The sequence below is a fragment of the Diaporthe amygdali genome (assembly GCF_026229845.1).
Source record: "Diaporthe amygdali strain CAA958 chromosome Unknown NODE_4_length_2575358_cov_65_588622, whole genome shotgun sequence".
NCBI classification, from domain to species: Eukaryota; Fungi; Ascomycota; class Sordariomycetes; order Diaporthales; family Diaporthaceae; genus Diaporthe; species Diaporthe amygdali.
In genome coordinates this window covers 2,353,710-2,378,558 of record NW_026517024.1, presented here as the reverse complement: position 1 = coordinate 2,378,558, position 24,849 = coordinate 2,353,710, and the positions used below count along the sequence as shown (strand labels likewise).

Below are 24,849 nucleotides of genomic sequence, written 5' to 3'. Positions count from 1 at the left end.
GGAATCAATCGGTCCTGGAATGCTTACCCGTGCCCCACATCTTCTATAAGGTTCCCAGACATCATTTGACTTGCCAACGCTGATCCCGGTCCCTTGGGGCAGTCGCATAACTTAAAACCTACCGCCGTACCTCTCGTTGCCTTTTCTCTCCTTCCCTTCTCCTTGTCTGGCCTGGCCACTGAAGTTTCATTTCTCGGCAACTCCATTCAGCCCTATCTCTCTCCCTGCCAAGTCGAGCCGCCCTTTGGCTTCCTTTCCTTCTCGACTTCTTGCCGCCCAACTGCTGCTGGACTGTCACCAAACAGCCTTCTTCCCGTCCGCGATTGTCCTCGACCAAGACCGACATGTCTGCCAACGATTACTACCAGCACGGCCCACCTCCTCAGGGCTACGGCGGCGGGCCCCAATACCCCCAACAGGTAAACAACACGCCTCCATTTTGACGCCCCAACATTGGGTTGCAATCATCTTGTTCAATGCTAACCATGTCGCCAACAGTCCTACGGCCCTCCTCCTCCACAAGGTGGTGGATACTACCAGCAAGGACCACCTCCGATGCAATACCAACAACAAGCTCCTCCCCCCCAAAAGAGTGGCGGCGGCGGCTGTCTGCAGGGCTTTCTCGCAGCGCTGTGCTGTTGCTGCGTCTGCGAATCATGTTGTGATTGCGCCGAGTTGTGCTGCTGATGGAATTTGCCAGAGGAATGGCCGGATGGTGTGACCACGCGCTGCTGCGATGACGGGTTCGGGGGTGGGGGCAAAATCGCGACGACTTTGCCGTAATGACTCCCAGAGAATGGAATTGTTGGGGTGACTGCAAGGGTGGGAAGCAGTATACTTCAACACAACACGCAACACGCAACACAATGATTGATGGATATCACATGGGCGTTGGCAGCTCGCTCGAGAGGCAAGGGCTGCATTGTACAAATAATAATGAGTCTCACTAGTTATGGGGGCTGATTGGGGAATCCGGTTTTATCAAGGGGGTCTTGACTCCCATCGCAAATTCAATTCCGTCTACGCGGTCCGAAATGCATCATCAATCGTCCAGGTCAGGTTCTTGATCTGCTTTCGTCTTGAGGGCACCAGGTGTTGTACAGGAGTTGTGCCTCCACGCAGTCAAGGACAGTCAGTCCTACATGTCTCAGGCAAGCTGGACATTCCCTCGCTCTCTGCCGTATCAAGAAAGAAATCGCATTTAATTTGCAGGAAAAACTTCTCTGTGACCGGGATCCCATCTATTCTTCAATGTGCAATGACATAAAAACAAACTGCAAATCGCTATTTAGGTAACTGGGCATTTCCAGCCCATCCGGACGGTCTCTTATTCGGTATCGTACTGTGCTCGCCTGTGCTCGCCCCTTGGGCCCTTGGGCAAGCACCCAGGATCACAGTGTGACATGACTAGTGGTGGCACACAAGTAGTGGTCGCACGCACCTAGTCGCACAGTACGGGTTATGACCTCAGCTGCAGCCCAACGGCGCCTTCCCCTTTCCCCGGTGGGCCCGCCCCTCAGCAGTCAGTGACCAGCTCCTGCCAGCCTGCCAGCCTGCCAGCCTGCCAACCTAACTGTATCAATTCAGACGGACTTCCTCATCATCGCTCTCCGTTGCTCAGCCCCCCTCGAATTGCGCATCTTTAATTACCACTCGGGTTGCGAGCAGGACCAAAGCGCTCATCTACCTTCTGCACTCTACAACGCATTGGCAGACCTCAGCTTCACCTCCCCTCCTCCGGATGCCCTACACTGCTTAGAACCGACGTCATGGCATCGCTGAACCTATCCATCAACGGTCCCTCCATCAAGAGTAGCTACCAGGGGGTCGTCAACGGTCAACTCCCAAAGTCAGACTCGCCAACCTACGCCCAATGGGCTCTGTTTACAGTTCAAGCTCCCTTGCTCAATGCCTTCCAAGATGGCGGGGCTAAGGAGAGCATCCTCAAGGTCGAAACGAAAGGAGGTGAGCTTCATCCAACCTCCCCTCCCCCCTGCACCCCACCAGCCAGCTGCGCGTCGTCATCCTGCTGACCAGTAGTATTGTTGCTCAGAGGGTGATCTCGCCGACTTGATTGAAGATTTCAGCGAAGGCCGTATCCAGTATGCCTTCGTCAAGGTCAAGGATCCCAACACTGCTCTACCGAAGAACGTGCTCATTGCGTGGTGTGGAGGTGGCGTACCCGAACGAACGAAAGGCTACTTTACCAGCCACACGGCAGCTGTCGGCAAAGTCCTTCATGGCTACCACGTCCAGATAACCGCACGGTCAGACAGCGATCTCGAGCCCGCCGCCATCATACAAAAGGTCTCTGATGCCTCTGGCGCCAAGTACACCGCCGGTGGCTCCGCTCCCATGCCCGCACCAGCTGCCCCTCCAGTGGCAAAGAAGCCCGTGTTCACTCCTACCACGAGCACTGGGGGTTCCTTCAACCCCCTCGTGGCCGCGCGTAATCGAAGAGACAACAACGTTGACGAAGATGGTTGGGGCGCTGATGCGCCGCCCGTGACCAGGACGCAGTTGGAAAAGGTGGACTCGGCCTACAAGCCTACCAAGGTGAACCTGGCGGATCTGGTCAAGAACCAAGAGCCGGCTAGGTTCAATGGGTCTAGCAAGCAAGATGATACTGCCGGTGATGTTGTCAGAGGCGGATACCAACCTGTTGGAAAGGTAGACATCGCGGCAATCCGAGCGCAAGCAAAGAATAAGGACGATCTCAGGCCCACACCCGTCAAAGGCTCGTATGAGCCTGTTGGCAAGGTCGACATTGCCGCCATCCGAGCCAGGGCCCAAAAGCCAGCCGAATCTGCCGATGAAGAAGCGCCTCGTCCTTCAGTCTCCGAACGAACCTCAGCCTTCAGCCAGCCAGCACAGTCGGAACGCCTTACCACTCTACCAAAGCCTAAAGTTGCCAATAAGTTCGGCGGAGCAAGCACTTTCACCGGAACCAAGGCTCCTACTCCTGGCGGGCTGGGTTTCGGCGGCCCTGCAGCCCCTGCAGCAGCCCCCGTTGGTGCTGCCAGCCGCACCTTCGCGGATCAAGGCGGTAAGACTCCCGCCCAGTTGTGGGCGGAGAAGAAGGCTAGAGAGAGAGGTGCTTCGGGCTCAGGCCCAGACCTGGCACCTCCAGCCACCTCTCCCGTGACTGCTCAGAAGAGTGGAGGCGAGTGGAAGAGCGGATACAGCGGTAAGAGCTGGGGCACTGTGCAGACTGGAGCCTACGGCCGAGGCATTGTGGGAGAGAAGACGGGCGACACAGTGGGCTCCAATGACCAGGAGCAGCCTGCTTCTCCGTCTGGTGGCGTCTCTGCTCTTAAAGATCGATTCAAGGGGGGACCACCAATGGGTGCTGCTGCGCCCGCGATCCCCCGAGCTGCCACAGGTGCCAGTGATAGTGCCCCACCACCGCCGCCCCCAGAGGCGAGCCGCCCATCTGACGGGTTCGCATTGCCAGGCTTGCCATCTCGACCTGCGGCTGACGACGAGGAGGTTGATGAGGAGCCTGAGCGAGAGTCTTCGCCGATCCGAGTCGCTGCACCCATCCCACGTGTTCCCGAGCCCGAGATTGAGCCAGCACCGCAACAACTTCCATCACGTCCCATACCTGTTCCCGAAGAGATCCCCCAGGAGCAGGAGCTTCCTGAAGATCACGACCTAGCTCGTGGTGCAGCAACTGCTGTGGCAGAAGAGGCCTTTGGTCACGATCAAGTGCAAGAGGCTCAAGCTGGCGCTGCCGGTGGCAAGCGCGCTATCATTGAGTACGACTACGAAAAGGCAGAGGAGAACGAGCTTGAACTCAGGGAAGGAGAGTACGTGACCAACATCGACATGGTAGACGACGACTGGTGGATGGGCACGAACTCGAGGGGCGAAATCGGCCTGTTCCCCAGCAACTACGTCACTTTGGTCGACGACGACGATGCCACCGCTGGTGCAGGCCATGCTGCTGCCCCACCCCCGCCCCCTGCCGCTGAGCCCGAGCCCGAGCCCGCCGCGGGTGGAAGTGCTGTGGCGACAGCACTGTTTGACTATGAGGCAGCTGAAGATAACGGTATGTACAAACGTCTACACACATTCATGATAGGCACTAATACCCTCGCAGAATTGAGCTTTGCGGAGGGAGACAAGATCACAAACCTGGAATTCCCAGACGACGACTGGTGGTTCGGTCACCGTGGGGGCAAGTCTGGACTCTTCCCTGCGAACTATGTGGAGCTTGATTCTTAAATTCTCACTTGTGAGTGCATTGATGAATGGGGTTGATTACTACCCAAAAATAGCCTAGAGAATGGAGAAAATAAGGAAGCGAAGACTACTTCATATCACGCTTGCAAAGAAGTGCGTGACTGGCTGGCTGCTGCGAATACGTGCTAATAGCGCATCCCAAAACTTGTCGATACGGTGATCAAGTTTGGTCGTAAAATGACATCAATTTTCGTGCTGTCAGACTAAGTGATCAGCGTGACAGGGGATTGAAAAACACGTCAAGAGTTATAGATCATGCTTTCCTGACGCGAAGAAGGGCAGTTGGACGCTATAATTTCACACGTTGTTGATATGCAGGCAACTTGTTAATAAAACCGATTTAGTCTGTCGAGCTGAGGTCTCCTGGGCCTATAACAGGCGACTTGAAGCCTTTGCTAGAATTTGAAGCTGGCTGGCATTTATAGAGCCAATCTGAGCATGTGCCATGGATGAAGAAGTATGTACTGCTCTTTCGACGTCTCCGCTGTCCGCCAGTCAAGTTCAGCCAGTCTGAATTGCTGTGGCGGAATAATGTAGACCAGATCGGCCAAGCGCATAGTTACAGACTTGCCGAGGCAGCTGAAAACCACATAGCCTAGTCGTACTATTGACGACGATCTCTGGACTATCCTTCAAATAAAAAGCTGGCAAAGGCCATTCCAAAAACACCTGGAGTCACACAGAAGCACCTGACCGCGGACACATCCATTATTGTGTTATTCTAAAAGTACCTCAATCAGACATGGCGGGATCAGATGACAATGGTGATGACCGACTTCCCTTTGGGGACTACCAGTTGGAGCTATACAAGAACGGGGTTCTGCTAGGGGAGCCGCCGGTGGTCACGACGAATCCGAACGGACTTGAAGCACAGGCAAGGAAGGTCATGGCACCGGGGCCCTTCAACTACATTTACGGGGGCGCTGGAGAAGCAGCGACTATGGAAGCAAACCGGCTGGCCTTCCGACAATGGAAAATCATCCCTCGCGTGCTGAGGCCAACGGTACCGAGGGATCTGAGCGTGGAACTCTTTGGCAAGAAGTATCGTGAGTTGCCCCCTTCAGACTTGCCACCACAGGTAGAGCGTCAGTGAGGAAAGGGAAGCCTAACAGTCAATACGTCTAGCCAGCCCTGTGGCAATGGCACCAATTGGTGTCCAGGGCGCATACCACCAGGACCGCGAGCTCGGCGTGGCAGAGGCGTGCACAGAGCTCGGCGTGCCGTTCACGCTCAGCACGGCGAGCACCAGCACCATCGAGGAGGTGGCAGCGGCGTCGGGGGCCGGGTCGCCGCGGTGGTTCCAGCTGTACTGGCCGCAGGACGACGAGATCACGGCGTCGCTGCTGGGGCGGGCGCGAGACTCCGGCTACACGGTGCTGGTGGTGACGCTCGACACCTTCACGCTGGCATGGCGGCCGCTGGACCTCGACGGCGGCTTCCTGCCGTTCATCCAGGGCCAGGGCATCGAGATCGGGCTCAGCGACCCGGTCTTCCGGCGCAAGTTCGCCGAGGCCAACGACGGCGACACCCCCGAGGACAGCCCGCTCCTCGCGGCGCAGGCCTTCATCCGCGAGGCCTTCTCCGGCCACGCGCACAGCTGGGAGGACCTGGCGCTGCTTCGGAAGCACTGGGACGGGCCGATCGTGCTCAAGGGCATCCTCAGTGTCGAGGACGCGCGGGCGGCTGCGAGGCACGGGATGGACGGGATTATCGTGTCTAACCACGGCGGGCGGCAGCTGGACGGCGCGGTGCCGTCACTCGAGATGCTGCCCGAGATCGTGGACGCTGTGGGCAAGGAGCTTACGGTGATGTTCGACTCGGGTATCCGGACGGGAGCAGACATCGTGAAGGCGCTGTGCCTCGGGGCGCAGGCGGTGCTGGTAGGACGGCCTGTCATGTACGGCCTGGGGATCGCAGGCAAGGAGGGCGCGAAACACGTCCTCGCCGGGCTGCTCGCTGAGATCGATCAGACGCTGGGTCTATGCTGTGTCAGGAGCGTGGCAGAGCTGAATAGGGGCATATTGAGAAAGTTGGCCTATGGGGGTGATGTGAAATCATCGCTCTAAGCATGCCATGCAAAAGATATATTCATAGCAGACCGATCTGCGGTTGGTGGTAATCTCCAATGAGTCTTAGGTACATAATAGCACGGGGAATAAATAACAAGAACCTGTCAAGAGACGGTGGCCTATCCTGCAGATTATGAAAGGTCATCGTAGAAGAGGTTATTCCAAGAATACAAATCTAGGACCTCTACAAACCCTACCTAATGCAGTCTAGGTACCTAGGTACACGCGCTTGGTTCTTAGTACCCCAGAGCCCGGAGCTTGGCTCCTCTGCTGGCGGGGCCCCGGCCCCACTGCACCCTGCCGCGGTTCAACAATCTGCAGGTGGGTGTGCGGGCAGCTCTGGCAGGTAGGTAGGTGTGTGTTCTCGTAATCTAATAGGATTGAAGCTCGCCGCGTTCCCTTCTCTCCACACATCATCATCCCTCGCAACCCCTCGTGGAAAGCCTTCATCCTCCTTCGCCGTGCATCACCGCCAGGCCTCGACCTACTAAGGCATAGTGTCTACAGGTGCCGGTCTTGGTCTTGGGAGCCGTTTGTGTCAAGCGAACTCTTTGTCCAAGGTCCCTCTGGCGCTGGCTGTCCTGTCCTTATCGGCTTGAGCCTCCGCATTCCATCGACAACCTGAACCAGAGCCTGAGCCTGAACTTGAACAGCTCTCCGCTATCGAACCAACAGGGCAGGTCTCGCATCCAGCAACATGCCTCTTCATCCTTGAACCTCTGCACACTCACTCCCGTTGGTCATCTGGGCTCGTCTCGCAAGAGACGTTGTCCAGCATCTGCTTCAACGCGGCCAGGCAGGCTCACTGTCCTGCCGAGCATCCATCATCCCCCACGACAACGACTTTGGTCGTTGTCGCGTCCCCTGCCTCGTCCCTCATCCCTCGTCCCTGTTCAGTGCCTGACAAGTGTTGCTGGACTGTATCTCCTCTCTTCCGTCTGACAAGCTGCCTCCTGGCAACCCGTCTGACCTCCCTGTCTCCCTTTTTTGTCTCAATTGAATCACAGGTGCAGCCATTGTAACCCCGACACAATGGCTGATGGGCGCCGATATTCTGGGGCCGTCGACGTCACGGCTGCTGACCCTGACGCCTCTGCAACCGACTTCCTCCCGCTGGATGACAGCGACAGCAGCAATGCCCAGCAGTCGCCACTGAATGGTTCTGATGGCAATGACTCCGCGTCCGATGTCTCCATGGAGGCTCAGTCCGAAGATGAAGACGACGCGACTCTCCCGACACAACACACCCAGGCGGCCCTCGTTGATGCCGCTGTCTCCACAGCCTCGCAATTCGCTTCCAACAGCCAGCCGGATGGGAGTGCGTCCAGAAAGCGCAAGTCTCCCGAGGATCCCTCACTGCCTGGAATCAGGTCGAATACTCTGGATCCAGCAAAAAAGTTGAAATTGGAGCAGTCCAAGGAAGATTCACAAGGTGACCGAGGGTCTGGCTCCATGGTTGATAGGTCTACTCTGCCTGCTGAGATATGGCATCACATCTTCACTTTCTGTCCTCCTAGAATTCTAGGAAGATTACTCTGTGTCAACCGCCTGTTCAACGTGTATCTTGACTCCTCGTCCAAGATACGCTGCGATCGGCCACAATCACTTTCCTCTGGCGCACTCTCCCCTTTGCAGCCCACGGCAATATGGCAGTCTTCGAGACGCCGTTTCTGGCCAAGCATGCCGAGTCCTCTGCAGGACAAAACCGAGCTGGACATGTGGCAGTTGTCTGTCTCTACTACATGTCAACATTGCCGTAAGCAAGGTACAGTGCATGCAAAGGACACGCCAGGTCCGTGGCAGTCCGGCCCGGGCAAAGATGGCGTTGCGATCGTATGGGCATTCGCGACACGATCATGTGGCACTTGTCTCTTGACCAAATCTATCAAGGTTTGTGCAATTTTCAGGGAACCGGAATATATTGAATGCATTCTCTCTAACTCAGCCACAGGAGATCGATATTTTGCTTTCATCGTCCTTTCCCAGCACTCTGGCTGCTGCTCTACCATTCGTCTTTGTCACGCAGGAGCTTCACGTTATCTCCCCCGCCACAATGGAACGGAGCCAGGCACCGCCCAATACCTCGCTGACGAAGCTATTCTGGTCCGAGCACGTCGAGGCCTTGAAGCAAGAGTTCTTCAGCGTGAAGACCATGGGCACCGCTACAGTAGAGGAATGGCTGAAAGGCCTAGAAGGTCGTGGTCACGAACGTCGTAGTGATGCCTTGAGATGGGAAAACTGGGCCGCTGCGAATGGGTTGAGCCAGATGAAGAACGTGTTATACCCGGGTTACCGACCATCAGCACCCGTCAGCTCTAGCACTGCAGCGGGCCTCAGAACGATGGCAGGGTCCGGATCTATTGTTCAGATTCCCGGTTTGAATCCCGCAGGCAACCATAGCGGAACAGCAACTCCTTCCATAAGCTCGAGTCAGCGAAATGGTGCCACCCCGGATCCTTTCCGTCGGTCGTCAACTGGAACCGCGTCGTTGCCCTCAGGCCGCCATGAGAGAACGAAGGAAGAGGTTGCGGAGCTGAAAGCCGCTCGCAAGGCGGAGATAGAACGACGAGCGCTCGCCCTTGATCCCCCTTTGCCACCGAGCATTTTAGCGCATATCCCCTCTTTCCAAGCTGCCCTCCAGATCATCACCCCTTTGGATGAACAAGCTTGGGAGCTGCTGAAGTCACGTCTATTAGCCCAGAGAGCCGATGCTGAGCAACGGGAGAAAGAAAACTCTGCTCAGGTGCTGCGGCAACAAGAGTTGGACGACAAGCGAAATCTCACCGCTGCTGCTAATAAGGAAGCTCGGGACGCGGTTGACGCTGACTGGGATGAGGTTCAGGCGCCTGTGCGAGCGCGAATCGCTGGTTTCGCTGACGAGATCATCCGAGACGGTTGGGAAAACGGCGACAAGGTCGACAGGAACAGCTGCTCGAAGTTCGCGGTAGAAGTGTTGACCTACATCCGCAAGCGCTTCTATGCCGAAGTCGCTAAAGACGCCGCGGCAGCTCGAGCGTCCGGGGCTACACCCATCGTCGATCCACCTCAAGGGCCGTTCACTCAGAAACTGACACTGGAGAATATGAAGTGGGTTTTCGACATCAAAATTAAGCCACATACTGAACGACATCGAAAGGAAATTTTCCTTTGCAACGGTTGTGAGGTTACTGTTAGGTACTATGGTTTCGAAGGTGTCATCCAGCACTACGCGGCTAAACATACTACCTCATTGAGCATTGGCAATGTGGTCGTGCACTGGAGGGCCGAGTGGCCAGAGCAACCACCGTTCACTTCAGAGCCAAGAACCGCAAAGAACGGTTTCTATCAAGGCCAGCCGCCTCCGGCCCACAACGCGTTCCAGCAAGGTCTATCATCCACTCCTTCTCAGCCGTACCAAGCTCATCCAAAAGGTCCAGCACAACCGTATGGAGCAGCTCCGTCCTACGGCGACGCTTATCCACAGAGCTCGCACCCTCCTTATCCGTCTCAAGGCTATGGGACACATCCATACCCTCCTCCGGATATCTACCAACACCCACCTTATCCTTCTGCTCAAGGGAATCCGCCAGGATACTCGGGCCCTCCTACTGCGCCTCCTGGTCCGCCAGGTCTACCGGGCCCGCCAGCGCCACCAGCACCGTATAATTACAACTATGGAGCATATCAGGCAAATGCACAGATCGGGTACCAAGCAGTGCATCCCTCGACACTTTCTCCTCAATACCAGACTCAGCTTGAGGATATGGCACGGATCGCCCGAGAACTTTGGAATGCAACATCCAACATGAAGGACACCCTGTCAATCGTGAGAGTCCAAGTCGTAATCCATCATCTTGCGAAGCGTTTTCATACAAGATTTGGTCTTCCCTTACCACTCGCTACTTTCATCGATGGCTTGTCTGATCATAAGGATATGCGACCAGTTCGCAACGTCAATGGCCTGGTCTGCCGAGTCTGTCATCAAGGGATTGGTGGCTATGTTGCATCTGAGGCGGAAAGAAGGTCGTATTCACTGCCGCAGCTGACAGCACACTTTCAAAGCAAGCACGTGGAGCCATTTGTGCAAATGGGCCAATATGGACAACCGCCAGAATGGACAGTCGACATGGTGTTATTGCCAGAGCCTACGGCAGTCGCCAACCTGCGCTCGGCAGTTAGCATGGATGGACAAAAATACCACCTGGTAAACGAGGTAGTTCCACATCTCCTGGGCCCTGTTAGCATGCCGGAAGCTGCGCCGAACATGGCCCCAGTCTACCCAGGTCAGAATGATTACCATCAGGGCTACCAGAATGCGGCTGTTGGTGACCATGCCACGTACTATGGACAAGCTCAGGCAGGCGGCTCTGCAGAGATCGGCGGTGCAAACTTGTATCAGAACCTATCTACCACACAATACCCTCACCAACCATCGGCCCCTTATGATCATTCTGGGTCATCTCACAACGGAGTCAACCCGATCGGCACTGTCAATGGTCACGCCCTGACAGAACCTGCTGCACCTGCTGCGCCTGCTGCAGCGCCCGCGCCCGCGCCCGCGCCCGCACTTGCTCCTGGAAACACAGCACTGGGCCGTGAAAATGAGCGGCGATCATCTCAAGGCTTCCGCCAACGCGAGCAGAATTCTCGCCCAAATAAGAAGAAAAATAGGAAGGGCGCTCATGGCAATGACACAGATTCGCTGAAGCGGAGTGAGGAGGAGGAAAAGATGGCTGAAGAAGAAGCAGAGCGTGAAGGGGATGCTATTCGAGCGATGTGGGCAGCTGATAGGGCCCAAGCTGCCCGCAAAAGCGCCATTCCAGAAAGTGACAGGCTCGAAAAGCCGACAGCAGACAATACACCATCCCGCCGAAACACGCCTAGCGGTACCGCATCTCACAAGGCATCCCAGCGTAACGCCTACGGTGGGAATGCTCAACGGCCAAAACATGGCTCGAAGCCAGGCACACCTCAGCAGCGCCAGCGTTTCCAGTCTAGGCCTCGAGACTCCCCGAGCACAGATGCGGCGTCTCCTCGAGCTGACGTGGGTGGTCCGAATCCGAGGGAGGCGGCTTACCGTGGTCATCAGCACCGGCTTTCTAACGTGATTTTTATGGATGGAAATCGGGACGAGCCTGAGGACTATGGACAATACAATCGACCTCCTTCGCGGGACATTGAACCTCGCAGGTCTCGTTCCCCAGTCTACGCGAACTACAGCCGACCTCCAGCCCAGCAATATCGCCAGAGGAGCCCGGCCCGTCCAGAACACGATTACCAGTACCTACCACCAGCACCCCCCGTGGACGATTCCCGCTACGAGAGACCGCCACCTCGCGAAGATTACAGTTACCGTGGCTATCCTGATGAGCCGATTCCACGCCAACGTGCCCAAGAGGTCATCGAGATTGAGATTATCGAGTACCGCGGGCCGGATGGGAAGACTTGGATCGAGGAGCGCCCTCTGCGTCGTATCCCTAATCCCGAACCTGAAAGATATTACCGGGATGCACTACCCCCTGCGGCACCCTATGACCGTGGGGATCCTTATCCTGCCGGGCCGCCTCGTCGTGAACAACCAACTCGGCCCACGCAAATGCTCGATGAGCCATACCGTCCGCCCTTCGAGAGAGCATACTCACGCGCACCTCAGGGACCTCCGCCCCCGCCGCCCGCGGCTGGAAGCTATGACCCGCGTCACCCCTCCGACGCAGCCCCGAGGCACTTCCAGCCCCAGCCCCAGCTTCCGCCTCAGGCCCCGCCACCACGGGACGACGCGGCTTACTACGAGGAGGAGTACGACCCACGGTACCCGGCCGGGGTGCCGCCGCCAAGCGCTCCCATTCCGACAGGTTCGAGGGCGCCGAGGTATCAGTAGTGGCGACGGTGACGAGGGTCTAGTCCCGTCTCGTCAGGATGTGGCTCATGGAAAGGACCGCTACGAGTATAATTATGACACAATTTAGCCAAAAACAAAATCATTTCAAAACATTATCATGAACCTCCATCCACGCCGATATAATATTGAGAAACGTACGCAATGACATTGCCCAGTGCCTGTGCCAATCTCGCCTCTACAAAATACATGTTCCCAATGCAGGCAAGTTGGACACAAGCAAGATCATTTTCATGAATCGTTCAAGGAGCAGCAGTCAAGTGAACAAAAGCCGTGCTCTACTTTGTATTCGTCCCTTCAAAGCACGTTTTGTGTGAACACGTAATCTTCAGAAAAATTCGTCAGGTCCCATGTCTGCTGCCTGTTCTATATACAGACGATATCCCTCCTTTAAGCGGTATTTCTTCTGCGTACAGGTGTGGTGTGGCGGTGGTGATGGAGTCAGGCTCGTCCCCTGGTCCGTGGGTGGTTTGATTGGGTGGGGGGTGTGTGTGTGTGTGAGTTGATGGGAGTAGAGTACATAAAAGTACAATAACACGTATCGCCTTCCAAGACCTGCACCCTTCATCTATCGTCATCTCTCGTCTCTTCGTTCCGGCCGGCGCAAGCGTAGAAAAGGTCTCCTCCATTCCCGCTCGCTTCCTTGGTCTTTTCCCGTGCTCTAGTCTTATACCACCTCGCCAATGATCTTGGCCGCCTCTCTGTAAGTTTGCAGCAGCTTCTCGCACTTCTCGCGCTCCTTCTTGACGCCGTCGTCTTCGTATAGGAGCTCCTCGAATAGCGCTTCCTTGTACAGCTCGCTGACCAGACGGTTCTGCACCTCGTCGCGGCAGTGGTTGACCAACAGGTGCATAATAGCCTTGGGAACCTGGTCGGCGATCGACTCACGCACTATGTTGAAGTAGGAGGAGATCAGGGCCCGGATGAGCTCTGTCTCCATCTGCTCGCGCTCGGTCATGGCCGGCTCGCCGGTTGATCCCTATTCAACATGGTTAGCCAAGGAAAGGGGTAACGTTCAGGGCTAGGGGTTCCAATTCGATCGTACATCAGTCTCGCTGGGAGGACTCACAAAGTCTGCACCACGGGGCAGCGACGAGCCGAAGACAAAGTCCTCATCGTGGCTAGCCGGTGCTGTGGTTTGAATAGGAGAACGGAGTGCCGTCTCCTGGTGCCTGAAGCTCTGGCTGATGGACGGCTCCGAGCCCTGGCTCACATGCCGACCGATATTTGCGTTATGCGATGGCGGTGGGAGTGCTGGCTGCATGCCATCCTTTCCAAAGAAGTAATTCAGGAAAGAGTCCTTGGCACCGCCAGCAGCCTGAGCATTGTACATCATCGGAGAAGCAGAGCGCGCTCCGTTCAGCGCCGCCGTAATGCCACCTGTGCCGTTTTCTCTTATAGCCGGTGACATGCTTCGCGCACCCTTGCCTTGTGCCTTGCGGATAGACGCGTGCTCTGCCTTCTCAGTGACACCATGCTCTTCTTCGTCGGCCTCTTCCGTGCCATTAGCTCCGAGCTCCTTCGCGCGTCTTCTCTCTCTCCGCTCGCGCTCCTCCTGGACCAGGCGTTTGCGTTCCCTTTCTTGCTTGGCGCCTACTACATTGCTCATGGCGTTTGCAGCACCGAGGAAATTTGGATGGTTGGTGTTGATATAGGCCCGCTGTATCGAAATCAAGGACTCAACGTAGTTAGACGCGGGCCCTAAACGTTCTCGCAAGAGGTCCGACACAACCTCTATGAGCTTGGCTTGTAACCTTGGGAACCGTGAAAGCTCGATATTCCCACAAGTGTGGCAGATCTTGATGAGTTCCTCGTAGACCAGCTCAACACAACGTTGGCTAGGAATCTCCAACAGCTTGATTTGCGGCTTCACAAGAAGATCGAATGCCATCTCAGGAACAAACAAGCTGGGTCGGGGACCTGTGGAGTTCCTGATTGCTGTGCGGATGTCGGAAGCAGACAGATTGGAGGTAGGATCGATGGTGTCTAGCGAGCTACCAAAGACAGAATTGAAAATGTAGTAGATCCGGGCGCCACCGCACAGCTCCTTGGTGGAGATCTCTGTCGAGGTTCCGTCAATCGAGGACATAAAAGACGCGGCGAATCGTGTCATGAGCTGCAGGATAAGAGAGCCCCGGTGCTCCCTACCGCTGAATTGCATGTTTCCATAGCTGGCGAGCTCTTGTTGGGTCTGACCCATTAGCGTGTTGAGTCTAGCCTTGATGTCAGGCAGGCGATCCCTGATGTGTGCCATCAAGGTGGTGTTCAAGGTCCTGGCCAAAAATCGGGTGCCACACTTCATCGCGATATTCCTGTACGCTGGATGCAGCTTGAAAAAGTTCTCCTCGTCTTTGAGGGCCTCTTCCATTGGCTTGTTGCCCTGGATGTCCTGCTGTGATCGGTTCACGACACCAATCCAGCCCAGCTTTAAGGGGTACACTCGCCCGGAGAGGATGTCCAGGGCGTTTGTGCCATGGTCCATGAGGTCGACCTTGGTCAGAACACCAATAGTCCTCCGGCCCAAGGGGTCGACATGACGGGCAAGCTTGAGAGCCTCCGAGTTTACGATATCGACATTGGCGGGAGAGACGGCGAGGATGATACTATTTGGTTTTGCAATGAACTCTGAAATGAGGTTGCGGGTCTGCTTCTCGATATCGGGGGGTTGGTCACCGATAGGAACCTATGCGGATGAAGTTAGCTTTGCACAGGAGTTCACGTCTCGAGGCGAGGGAACGTACTTTTGTGAGACCCGGGAGATCGACCAGGGTGAGGTTTAGAACGTGTGGAGAATAGATTTTGAGGTTGATGGGCTGGCGAGTGATGCCCTTGTTGTTGCCGGCTACTCGAGCGGTCTCATTCTCGATCTCGCGCTTGACGTCGCCAAAGTCGGTGTAGCGCCTGTTGGGGATGTGGTTGAACTCGGCCCATTCGCCGGGCCGCGCGACATTTGCATTGTACTGGGAGGGGTGTGAAGACTGAGGCAGAGGGTCGGATCCGTCGTCAGGGACATTAATGAGCTGGAGAATCAGGGGCCGGCGAGTGACGATACCGCTGCCGCGGGGCAGAAAGTCACGGCCAACAATGTTCTCGAGTACAGACGATTTTCCGGCAGACTGAGAGCCAACGACGACCTGTAGAATGCTGGTTAGCATAGGCACACGCGACACTGCGGCTCTGCAGATAAGGTGCAGCTTGAGCGTACAATCTGGGGGAGATCGAGGGAGTCGTTTCCGATGGTGTTAAAGACCAGGTCCTGCAGCTTGTTGACCGTGGACAGGAGGTCGTCGCCGAGTGCAGCCATTGTAGCTCGTGTGTTGTTGAGCAAGTAGAGCAGTAGGGATGCGGAGCTCGGACGAGTCAATCACCCAGAGCCAGAGGAACAACGAAGAGGTGTCGAGGTCTGTTCGACAGCAGGGAGAGAGGTTCGATAGCGCAGGACAGACAAAATCTGCGACCAAAAGGCGCCCCAACTCCTTAAGACACGAAGAGCCGCTTTCGAAACAGGCGAGGAACGGGCTTGGTGACAGCAGGATGGTCAAGACAGACAGAGAGGAGGGTGGTGAAGCAGCCACCAGGATCAGTACTGCATGCTGTTGTTCCCTTGGCCGCGGTGCAGTGCTGAACAAAATTTGGACGTGGTGGAGGGGATCGGGTTGAATACAATGTGTCTGTGTCTGTCTACCAGTCGCGTCTCCGTCATTTTCCAACTTCATGCACGGCATTGCCCCCTGCCTCTGCTTCCGCCAGCGCAGCACAGGTCCCCACCACATGGGCTGTCTGGCTGTCTGGCTGTCAGCTTGGCTGCCTCAGGCAACCCAAACAGCGTAGCACCCTGTCGGCTGCAGCTGCAAGCTGCCTGGTACCTACATGCCTGGCTACATAGGTTCAGTACCTGGGCACCCAGGTGGGTATAGCTTCCGCCACAGCTCCCCGTCTGCTGATCCATGGCCGTCACATGTCTTCCTGCAGAAGCACCCCAGCAAGCCGCACCCAAGTAAGCAGGTAAGCAACGACATCTGCGGAAGAACTATCTTCAGTAATCCAGGGGTGACGCATATATCGAACTGGTCTTAGACAGTTCCAGCCCTCATTCAGTCTGGATATAGCTGTGCCTCGCGCCTCGTAAGAGAAGATCCTTTCAACATGAGTGGCTACGGGCCTGGCGGGGGCCAGATGTACACGAAACCTGTACCGTAAGTCTTTGTGTATACTTCATATTCCTGACCAATCACTGATGCCTCTACAGACCACAGAGGGGCAGCTTCCCACTTGATCACGATGGTATGTTGAGAGGCGCACCTTGTATACACGCAGCAGGACCAGATCAGCTGACTTGACTTGACTTAACTTGACGATCAGGCGAGTGCAAGCATGTCATGACAAAATATCTGGCATGTATCAAGAAAGTCAAGGGCGTCAACGAGAACCACTGTCGGGAGCTTGCCAAGGCATATCTGTCCTGTCGCATGGACCGGTGAGTCTTCTGAAGAGCACCTATCTATTTGGGCAACAGAATTTTAAACGAGGTATTTCAACGCAGGGACCTGATGGCGAAAGATGACTTCAAGAACCTTGGGTTTCAAAATGTTGCACAGGATTCTGGTCCAAGCAAGTCAGCCACTGGAAGCGACGCTCAAGGCAAAGGAGCATAGAACACGGGCCAGCAAGCACCCGAGGAAGTAACGAGCAACCCGACAGCAAATGTCCGAAGCAATCATGGATATCGACACTTGAGGCTTGAGCCACGGCTTGTGCGAGTGCTGTTTTAGTCCTGGAAGACCTGGGCATGAGTCTGAATCTCGCGTGCTCACCGTCGTCCCCTGATACCAGCCTAGAGGCTCAGGCGACCATGTAAACCGCTGGTGGCATCATACTCCCGTTGATTACGGTCTGGGTGCCGCGTGGCTGCGTAACGGAATCGCGACTATGTCAAAAATATTGATAGGAGTTGTGAGACGGAAGGAGATGCCCACAAGATCGCAGGCAGCGCGTTGGACCTAACGCCCTTGCCTCCAACTAAACCGGCTGTTGTCAACAAAAGAGGTCCTCCACGCTGCTCAGCTTGCTGAAAATTGACCTTCGTCAACAATACTTCTGTTCCACCATAATCATCAACATCACCAGTGTCTGACAATTCTCATTCATTCCAAATCATCATCAACACCTTCACCAGTCCCTGTCAAGTCTCATTCATACCATTCGAATCGACATCAAAGACATCGTCCAACGCACAAACAATGGCGAAAACATACCCCTTCTGGCTGCACCCCCACATCCACCATGAGTCGGACTTGTTTAACGCAGACCTCTAGGTGTGGTTATCCGCCATCATTGCGATTTACATTCTCGGGGTCCTCACTGCAACCCTGATGGGGCTTCATGACGAACAGTCTCGGCACCCTGGTCGCCACTACTGCATCCACTTCATACTGGCTTTCATATGGCCGGGCCTCTTGTGGCCAATTTGCATCATCTTCGTTCTCTTGAGGCGGGCATGCAAAAAGTTGAGGGGCACGAGACATGGACAGAACGCCGCCAATGATCTCGTTGAGGCCGCAGGAAACTTCAGTTTGTCAGACATGGCGAGTAGCGAAGGGAGTGCGCAGTCGCCTGCAAACGAGTCGGCAAACCACGGGCATCACGCGGCGGGGGAAGAAGACGATAATGAAGGAAATGACCGATTCCTCTCAATTGTGAGCCGGGGACGACGTTGCTCCAAGCATGCTGACACGAGACGGTAAAGCTGATTATGTCGTTTCTGCATCTGTTGATCTGTTTGGGCCCATGGGTGCTTGATGGAGGAATAGGACAAGGGCTATGATTTGTTTTTCAACCCCAGCGTAAAGCAGCGATGAAATATATCATAACAATGCACATCGAGGATCACACTCAACAGAGACACAAGCTCAGTCCTACTCTTACGATCACTATGCACTGAGCGATCGAATGCCACAGATTGTGCCGTTGGCCACTTAAGTCTCCATCTCTTCAGTACCATGCTAAAGTCTAACTCTTGAACTTGATTTTGACAGTATCATTGCCGCGTATAGATCTTGAAGGAGATGTCGTGAATTACTTCAGTAATGCCTTAAGCCTGTGGCAGTAATCACATCCACTTTGTCCCTCGGACCCCTGCTCGCCCGCTGGTCCACTCAATTAACAACTTGGGGTAACCAAGTACGGCACTCGACCTCAAGACTAGCCAGGTTTTGCGCATTGAAAGCGGCGGTTGAACTAGGGGAATAACGGTTTCGATGAGGTCAAATCCGTGCCTCTTGTAAGTCGGCTATATGCTCCACTTGCAAAGACACTTTCCAGACGTTGCCGCCCACTACCCGCGTTACGCAAAAGACTGATTTGCAAATCATGTCAATCGTCCGGCTTTTTCAATGCACTCTCGAAAATCAGTCTCAAGGTCGGAGAGGAAACAACCCAATAAATTACCAAACTCAGCTCCACCTCTCTTGCTTCTCCCCAATGGACGTCAGCATGCAGTAGACATATATAAGGCACTGTTTTCAATGGGATCGTCTGTGCTGGAGATCTCATCCCCAAACGCAGGATGCAGTCCGTAATGAGATGTAACTTGCGTTCAGCAAGTAGAACGAGATATCATCAACATCATTGGCATGGCTCAACCAACCCCCGCCGTCTCTTTAGCTTCTCCGGCTGCCGCCAGAACAATGCCGCCACGCTGGAGAACCTCCGCATAGGCTCCAAAACCCGTGTCATTTTCCAGGGCTTCACCGGCCGCCAGGCCACCGCAAATGCACAGGAATCCATGGCATGGGGCACCAACATCGTGGGCGGCGTAAGGCCGGGCAAGGAAGGCGAGCATCTCGGGCTCCCGGTCCTTCCGTCTGTCCGGAGGGCCATGGAGGAGCTCAAACCAGATGCCACAGGGATCTATGTCCCAGCTTCACAAGCCACCCAGGCGATCGAGGAGGCCATCGAGGCCGAGATCCCGCTCGTCGTGGCCGTGGCGGAACACATCCCCCTGCACGACATGTTGAGGATTCATAGCATGCTCAAAACTCAGAGCAAGTCGAGGCTAGTGGGGCCCAACTCCCCGGGAATCATTTCGAGTGCAAAGGGTGAGAGGTGCAGGATCGGGTTCCAGCCGCTGCCTTGCTTCAGTGAGGGCTGTGTCGGGATCGCTGCCAAGTCCGGGACGCTGTCCTACGAGGCTGTGGCCTCCACGACGCGGGCGGGACTCGGTCAGAGCCTCTGCATCGGTGTAGGAGGGGATATCCTGCCCGGGACGGACCTGGTGGAGGCTCTGCAGGTACTGGAGCATGACCCCCATACCAAAGCCATCGCGCTCATCGGGGAGATTGGCGGGGACGGTGAGATATTCGCTGCGCAGTGGATTAAAGAGTACCACGCCCGGACACCCCTGGCCCAGAGAAAGCCCATCGTGGCTCTCATCGCGGGACAAATGGCGCCCACGGACAGGGTGATGGGGCACGCCGGTGCGTTCTGGCTCCCAGGAGAGCCGACTCCGAAGCAGAAGATTCTAGCCCTCATAGAAGCCGGAGTGACGATTGTGAATCACCCATCCAAGTTCGGATCAGCGCTGAAGGAGCAAATCGAGTTTAGTGCTGCAAGAACGACTGAGATCAAAGAAGGGAGCGTCTTCGACTCTATAGATGACTTCGCCACAGCAGCATCGGGAGTGGCACCCGCCCAGCAGAGACGCGGTCTGCATACTTCTGTCCGGAGTTCTTTCAGCAACTTCGTACCCAGAAGATCATATCCCAAGGCCTCATTTCAGCAGACCCGGAGCCTCCATCTGGACCGCGCAGCGAGCCAGCGACTCCTCAAAGAAACATCAACAAGCGAACAACTCCAATTCAGCAGACGGACCCGCTACCTGGCACTTAGTATCGACCGAGCCACCCGCTCGCAATGTCTGGTTACGGCGGTCTTGCCCGGGACAAAAGGCTGGTACGCCCCGTCCAACTTCAACAAGATCCTCCTGCCCCCTAGCGCAACCGACATTCTCACCCTGGACGGCACCCAAGAATGGGAGTTGATTGTGACCGAACTGATGGGCCAGCTGAAGATCAAAGACCCGAGCGGGTCGACGGCCAGCCTCAGCAACGTGCTACGGGCCCTGGGGCGCGTCTTCAGGGAGAAGGAGGCCAAGCACGTGGGCCTGGAATTCGGCGTGCGCTCCCAGGAGAACAGGCTGCTGTTCCCAGTGTACGACATGCGGGTCGAGCTGGACGACGCGGCGTCCCGCAGCGGCGGGCGGCTCGGGGACGTCCACGAGAAGTACGGTGCGCTGGAGGCGCGCGACCCGGGCGCGAGGGAGGCCGAGAAGGACGGCATCGTCTACCACCGGCTGCACCCGGAGGACAGGGCGTACAACATCGGCACCCTCGTCAACGGCGCGGGCCTGGCCATGAACACAGTGGACGCTCTGGGACGCCACGGCGGCCGCGCCGCCAACTTCCTCGACACGGGCGGCAAGGCCACGAGCGAGACGGTGAAGCGGTCGTTCGAGGTCATCCTGCAGGACGACCGGGTCAAGGTCGTCTTCGTCAACATTTTTGGCGGTCTGACGCGGGGCGACATGATCGCGCGCGGCATCGTGCTCGCCTACAAGGAGGTCGACATCAAGGTCCCCGTCGTGGTGCGCATTCGCGGCACCAATGAGGAGGAGGGCCAGCGGATCGTCGCCGAGAGCGGCCTGCCGCTCTACGCATTCGACGACTTCGACGAGGCCGCAAAGAAGGCCATCGAGCTCGCGGGCGGCGAGCCTGGTGTGGACGAGTCTGAAACTGGCAATGCCGAGGAGGCTACGGCGCCGGTCGAGGAGGCGTCTGAGGCTGTGGATCGCAAGATAATCGAACCTACGACTTAAAGTGAGGAGGCTGCGGATGATGCTGTCGCACGAAGCGAAGCTGTCGATAAGGAAGCTGCGTAGTCTTAGAAGTTGCAACTGTCAGAAGTAGTAGGAAAGGCGTAATTATTAGAGTTTGGTCATATTGCCTTAAGTCATGTAGCTATGCGTTCATCATGCTATGTAGAGTATATATTCGCGGCATAGAATATGTACATTTGTTCAGATACAAATCGTTCTGTTCTTGCGCCATTATACTTTGGTCAGAGAAAAGCAGGCTTTCAGAGCAAAAGCCATCGAGAATGAATTATGGCCAGCAGATGAAGCATGCGTTCCCGCCCCCACGGCATCAGGGTTGCGAATGTCCCGTTCCCTCTCTTCCTCCGTCAGATTAGCGGTTTCCATGACATGTATTTTCCATACCCGCAGGGCCCAGACTACACATTAAACAATGTCAGCGTACGATTCCACACGGCAATTAAGCCATATCCAGTGAGAGAGTCGTGACTTACGAGCAGCAAATGCTGTGACGAACATCGCCCCTGTATACACCTGCACGTGCAGATACCCGTCCTTCCCGGGCTCCACGAGGCTAAGGCCAATGACCTCGGCGAAGGTTGCAGGCAAGACCAGCACCAACCATGTGACGGACATCACAGAGGGCAACAGCTGCAATCCCACGACCTCGACGCCGACAGGCGCTATGCAGGGCCAGATGCAGCCCGCGAAGGCACCGAACAAGCTGTAGACAATGGCGCCAGCAAAGTTCTTGGCCGCGAAGGTCCACAGGAAAAAGGCCGCCAGGCCAGCGATGAGTGTGCCCAGGGCGGCAACATTGATCCGGCCAACCTTGTCACTGAACAGGCCTATTACTGGTCTTCCCAAGCCTTGAGACACTAGAAGAGTCCATTAGCTGGCTTTGTGCCGCTGATATGGTGAGAAAAGGGACTCACAGTTGAAAATGGCTGCTATAATAGACCCCTGATTTGCCGTGAACCCCACTGCCGAGGCGTAGGACGCCAGTGAGAAGACGACAATGATATATCCGAGGATCGAGAAGAAACCCCAGGCCAAGTACAGATATAACTCTACCTTTTTGAAAAGCTCCTTGTGGAACGCCTGGTGAACTGCGCCGACCTCCTTGTTCCTATCCCGCGCCAGGAAGCTGCAGACGCCGTTCACGACAAACGCCAGGATGGCCAGAATTCGAAAAGCCCATGAAAGGCCGAGATTTTCGATCATAGCATGGGCTGCCAGGGAATACGTCAGACCACCAAAGCCGGATCCGGCAGTCCCTATAGAATTTGCAAGAGAGCGCTTCTGGTGGAACCACTGCGGTATCAGGCCAACCGAGCCTGTGAAAAGAAAGCCCATGCCCGCACCGAAGGCTATTCCCTGAGAGAGGACGAGGTGCCATATCTGGGAGGTGAACGAAGCGCCGATGAAAGCAGCTGTCTCTAGGATCACGCCGATCTGGAGACAGGTGCGGGTACCGTACTTCCGGATGGAAATTGTTGCTAGTGGAGCGAGGAGAAGGGCTGCGGAGGGAAAGGTTAGTGACGGGAGGGCGGTTGTCCTTGAGGATGAAACATGCCTATTGATATGGATAGACCACCAACAAAAGCAAAGGATATTGCGCTTGATCCCGGGAAGGCATTAGAGGTGAGGTAGTAAGCTAAGAACACAGCGTATGCCTGAGATGAGAGTCAGTACTGGAGTACCAAGATACAGTACAACACGACGACAACTTACTGAGTTCATGCCCCAGGTATGGAAGTTGATCAGGAAAACGACTAGGACCACGACCCTGAAAGATGGGTCAGTACAGTGACTGCCACCAATATCTCGGTAAGTACATGTCTTACCAGCCATATCCACCTTCCTTAAACTCTTTTTGTGGCTGCTCATGATCACTGGACTCTGAGTCGACGGCACTGTCGTCCTTTTTGCTCTTCTCATCGATATCCACAACCCGATCATGGCGAGTATCGGTCCTCAGTATGCCATTTTCATCAACCATTGTCTCCTTGGACGTCGTGGGCGAATCCGCCGTCGAAGGGGTCGTCATGGCAGGCCAGCGACCGACTGCGTCTGCGGACGTACTGGATCTACGTCACGGGAGCCAAGTAAAAGTGTACAACCTCGGTGAACTAGACCAGCGACCCGTCCAGCGTATGACGGTACAATATCAAATTATCGAGACTCAAGACATTACAACGGCTACAGTTGCGAAGAGAATTATGCAGAGACGATGCCGAAACGGGCACGCAGGCAGAATATTCCATGACTAATTAGAACTTCCTGACCGACATCGCCAGCATTACATACGAGGGAACTGGCCGGTCGGGAATAGAGCGGATAAAAGACCCGGTGGCGGTAAAGCATAGGGGATGCCGAAAGGCCGGAAGGGCGTAGGTCCCAAAGACGGTAGGTCGTTCCTGGTCCCTAGCCCCTTTAGACATAGGACAGGACGCCGAGGCTACGAGACCGCCTCGTGGTCGGGGTTTCGTGCAGCCGCGTGACTCCCGGAGCAACAGGTGTTGTTGTTGACCGGAGACTGAGTCATCCTGTCGGGCCAGGGCTAGGCCATGGACCCCTCGCCATCTTGGTTGCTGGTAATGCGTCCCGGCCGATCGATTCACAGGCGTCTCAAAACCTGGTAGACCCATCAGCAGAACCCTGCTTGTTTGGTATGAGAAAGCCGTTGCCAGGTGGTTGAGTGATGCCAGTCATCAACCGAGGACGGGGCCTGTTGCCGGCAAGGTCGGCGCCGATCTGCTGGGACCTGACTTGTGAACAAGAGTGTACATGGGGGTAGACTTAAAAGGTCGCCGGTCTACTCAGGTACTGTACTGCTGCACGGAGCGTTCTGGAAACTCAGAGGCTGGCTAGCTGGCGAGCTGGCCTGATGCTGCAAAGCTGACGCTGCCGGACATGTCATCGTGCTGGCTGTATGATGCTGCTGGCCACGCATTGTGTCTTTGATTCTGGGGAGGGCTCCACGATGCATCTGGCCCAGCGATCCTACCCCTAAATCTTGCTCCATGCAGACTCCTTTTCCGTGACAATCCATCTGGCTGACACGAATGCCCGTGCGAAGACCAGCCAAGAATATGACGGCCTGGTGTGCTTTGTTTCGAGGATGGGAGTGGGGCGTCGTCGATGTACCGCCGTGAAGAGCTGTGCAATCTCCTCCTGAGCTGAGGAAATGGCCGCCTAACCTGTTGCTGGCGCTCCTGTTCTCTGACCAAGATGATGCACCACGATGTTCTCCGGCTAACTCATGATGAGGGTATCAAGAGGGGTCCTCGAGGTTAAAACAATGAACAACAACAGTTTAAGTCGAACTGTCGTCAGCGTCCGTCGCAGATGCCCAATGTCTCGGTGTCAGATTTTGGTGGAAGCTCAAGCTCAAGCTCCCGTGGAACTTTCCATGGGTTGCAAAGGTGTGGGTGCATCACACGGGCTACCTGACAGATACATGTGTCGTCGTGGGCACAACGATGTGGACAAGGTCACTATGTGGTACCTTGCGTGCCTGATGCTTGCAGAGGTGCAGTGCAGCTTCCTCGCGAGCTAGGCACAGTAGCGCAGTGACTCGCAGTAACTCCAGTGAGGCGGCGAGCGGCAGGAGGCTCAGTGCTGCGGCAACGAGCTGTGCCAGGCTGGAGTAAACAACGCCACCATCACCACCCAACAACCTGCGCATTCGTACTGTACAGTACAGCACCGCTACCTGACTGAAGATCAAGGCAGGGAGGGTATGATTCACACACTTCTCCTTCATGCATGTCTGCCAGAGCCCTCTA

The 24,849-nt window shown here is 55.7% G+C and overlaps 8 protein-coding genes across 8 annotated transcripts; 6 read left to right on the top strand and 2 right to left on the bottom strand.

The window, feature by feature from the left end:
* Positions 1–344: 344 nt before the first annotated feature.
* J7T55_008908 (uncharacterized protein) lies at positions 345–687 on the top strand (the record flags this gene model as incomplete). Its single annotated transcript, XM_053139273.1, has 2 exons — positions 345–419; positions 499–687. The coding sequence occupies 2 exons, from the start codon at positions 345–347 to the stop codon at positions 685–687; spliced, it is 264 nt and encodes an 87-aa protein (XP_052998180.1).
* Positions 688–1,769: 1,082 nt separating this feature from the next.
* J7T55_008907 (Drebrin-like protein) lies at positions 1,770–4,227 on the top strand (the record flags this gene model as incomplete). Its single annotated transcript, XM_053139272.1, has 3 exons — positions 1,770–1,965; positions 2,054–4,051; positions 4,103–4,227. 3 exons carry the CDS (start codon positions 1,770–1,772, stop codon positions 4,225–4,227), a joined length of 2,319 nt encoding a protein of 772 aa, XP_052998179.1.
* Positions 4,228–4,987: 760 nt separating this feature from the next.
* On the top strand, positions 4,988–6,311 carry J7T55_008906 (fmn-dependent dehydrogenase; the record flags this gene model as incomplete). The annotated part of the gene is made up of 2 exons (XM_053139271.1): positions 4,988–5,291; positions 5,371–6,311. 2 exons carry the CDS (start codon positions 4,988–4,990, stop codon positions 6,309–6,311), a joined length of 1,245 nt encoding a protein of 414 aa, XP_052998178.1.
* A 1,035-nt stretch (positions 6,312–7,346) lies between these two features.
* Positions 7,347–12,171, top strand: J7T55_008905 (uncharacterized protein; the record flags this gene model as incomplete). The annotated part of the gene is made up of 3 exons (XM_053139270.1): positions 7,347–7,746; positions 7,896–8,070; positions 8,301–12,171. 3 exons carry the CDS (start codon positions 7,347–7,349, stop codon positions 12,169–12,171), a joined length of 4,446 nt encoding a protein of 1,481 aa, XP_052998177.1.
* A 685-nt stretch (positions 12,172–12,856) lies between these two features.
* J7T55_008904 (dynamin-related protein) lies at positions 12,857–15,493 on the bottom strand (the record flags this gene model as incomplete). Its single annotated transcript, XM_053139269.1, has 4 exons — positions 12,857–13,168; positions 13,235–14,872; positions 14,931–15,323; positions 15,395–15,493. 4 exons carry the CDS (start codon positions 15,491–15,493, stop codon positions 12,857–12,859), a joined length of 2,442 nt encoding a protein of 813 aa, XP_052998176.1.
* An 842-nt stretch (positions 15,494–16,335) lies between these two features.
* On the top strand, positions 16,336–16,844 carry J7T55_008903 (cytochrome c oxidase assembly protein COX19; the record flags this gene model as incomplete). Its single annotated transcript, XM_053139267.1, has 4 exons — positions 16,336–16,385; positions 16,439–16,473; positions 16,552–16,666; positions 16,733–16,844. The coding sequence occupies 4 exons, from the start codon at positions 16,336–16,338 to the stop codon at positions 16,842–16,844; spliced, it is 312 nt and encodes a 103-aa protein (XP_052998175.1).
* A 2,042-nt stretch (positions 16,845–18,886) lies between these two features.
* On the top strand, positions 18,887–21,061 carry J7T55_008902 (succinyl-CoA synthetase subunit alpha; the record flags this gene model as incomplete). The annotated part of the gene is made up of 1 exon (XM_053139266.1): positions 18,887–21,061. The coding sequence occupies one exon, from the start codon at positions 18,887–18,889 to the stop codon at positions 21,059–21,061; it is 2,175 nt and encodes a 724-aa protein (XP_052998174.1).
* Positions 21,062–21,292: 231 nt separating this feature from the next.
* J7T55_008901 (major facilitator superfamily transporter) lies at positions 21,293–23,108 on the bottom strand (the record flags this gene model as incomplete). The annotated part of the gene is made up of 6 exons (XM_053139265.1): positions 21,293–21,477; positions 21,553–21,936; positions 21,994–22,578; positions 22,653–22,734; positions 22,793–22,847; positions 22,906–23,108. The coding sequence occupies 6 exons, from the start codon at positions 23,106–23,108 to the stop codon at positions 21,293–21,295; spliced, it is 1,494 nt and encodes a 497-aa protein (XP_052998173.1).
* Positions 23,109–24,849: the final 1,741 nt, after the last annotated feature.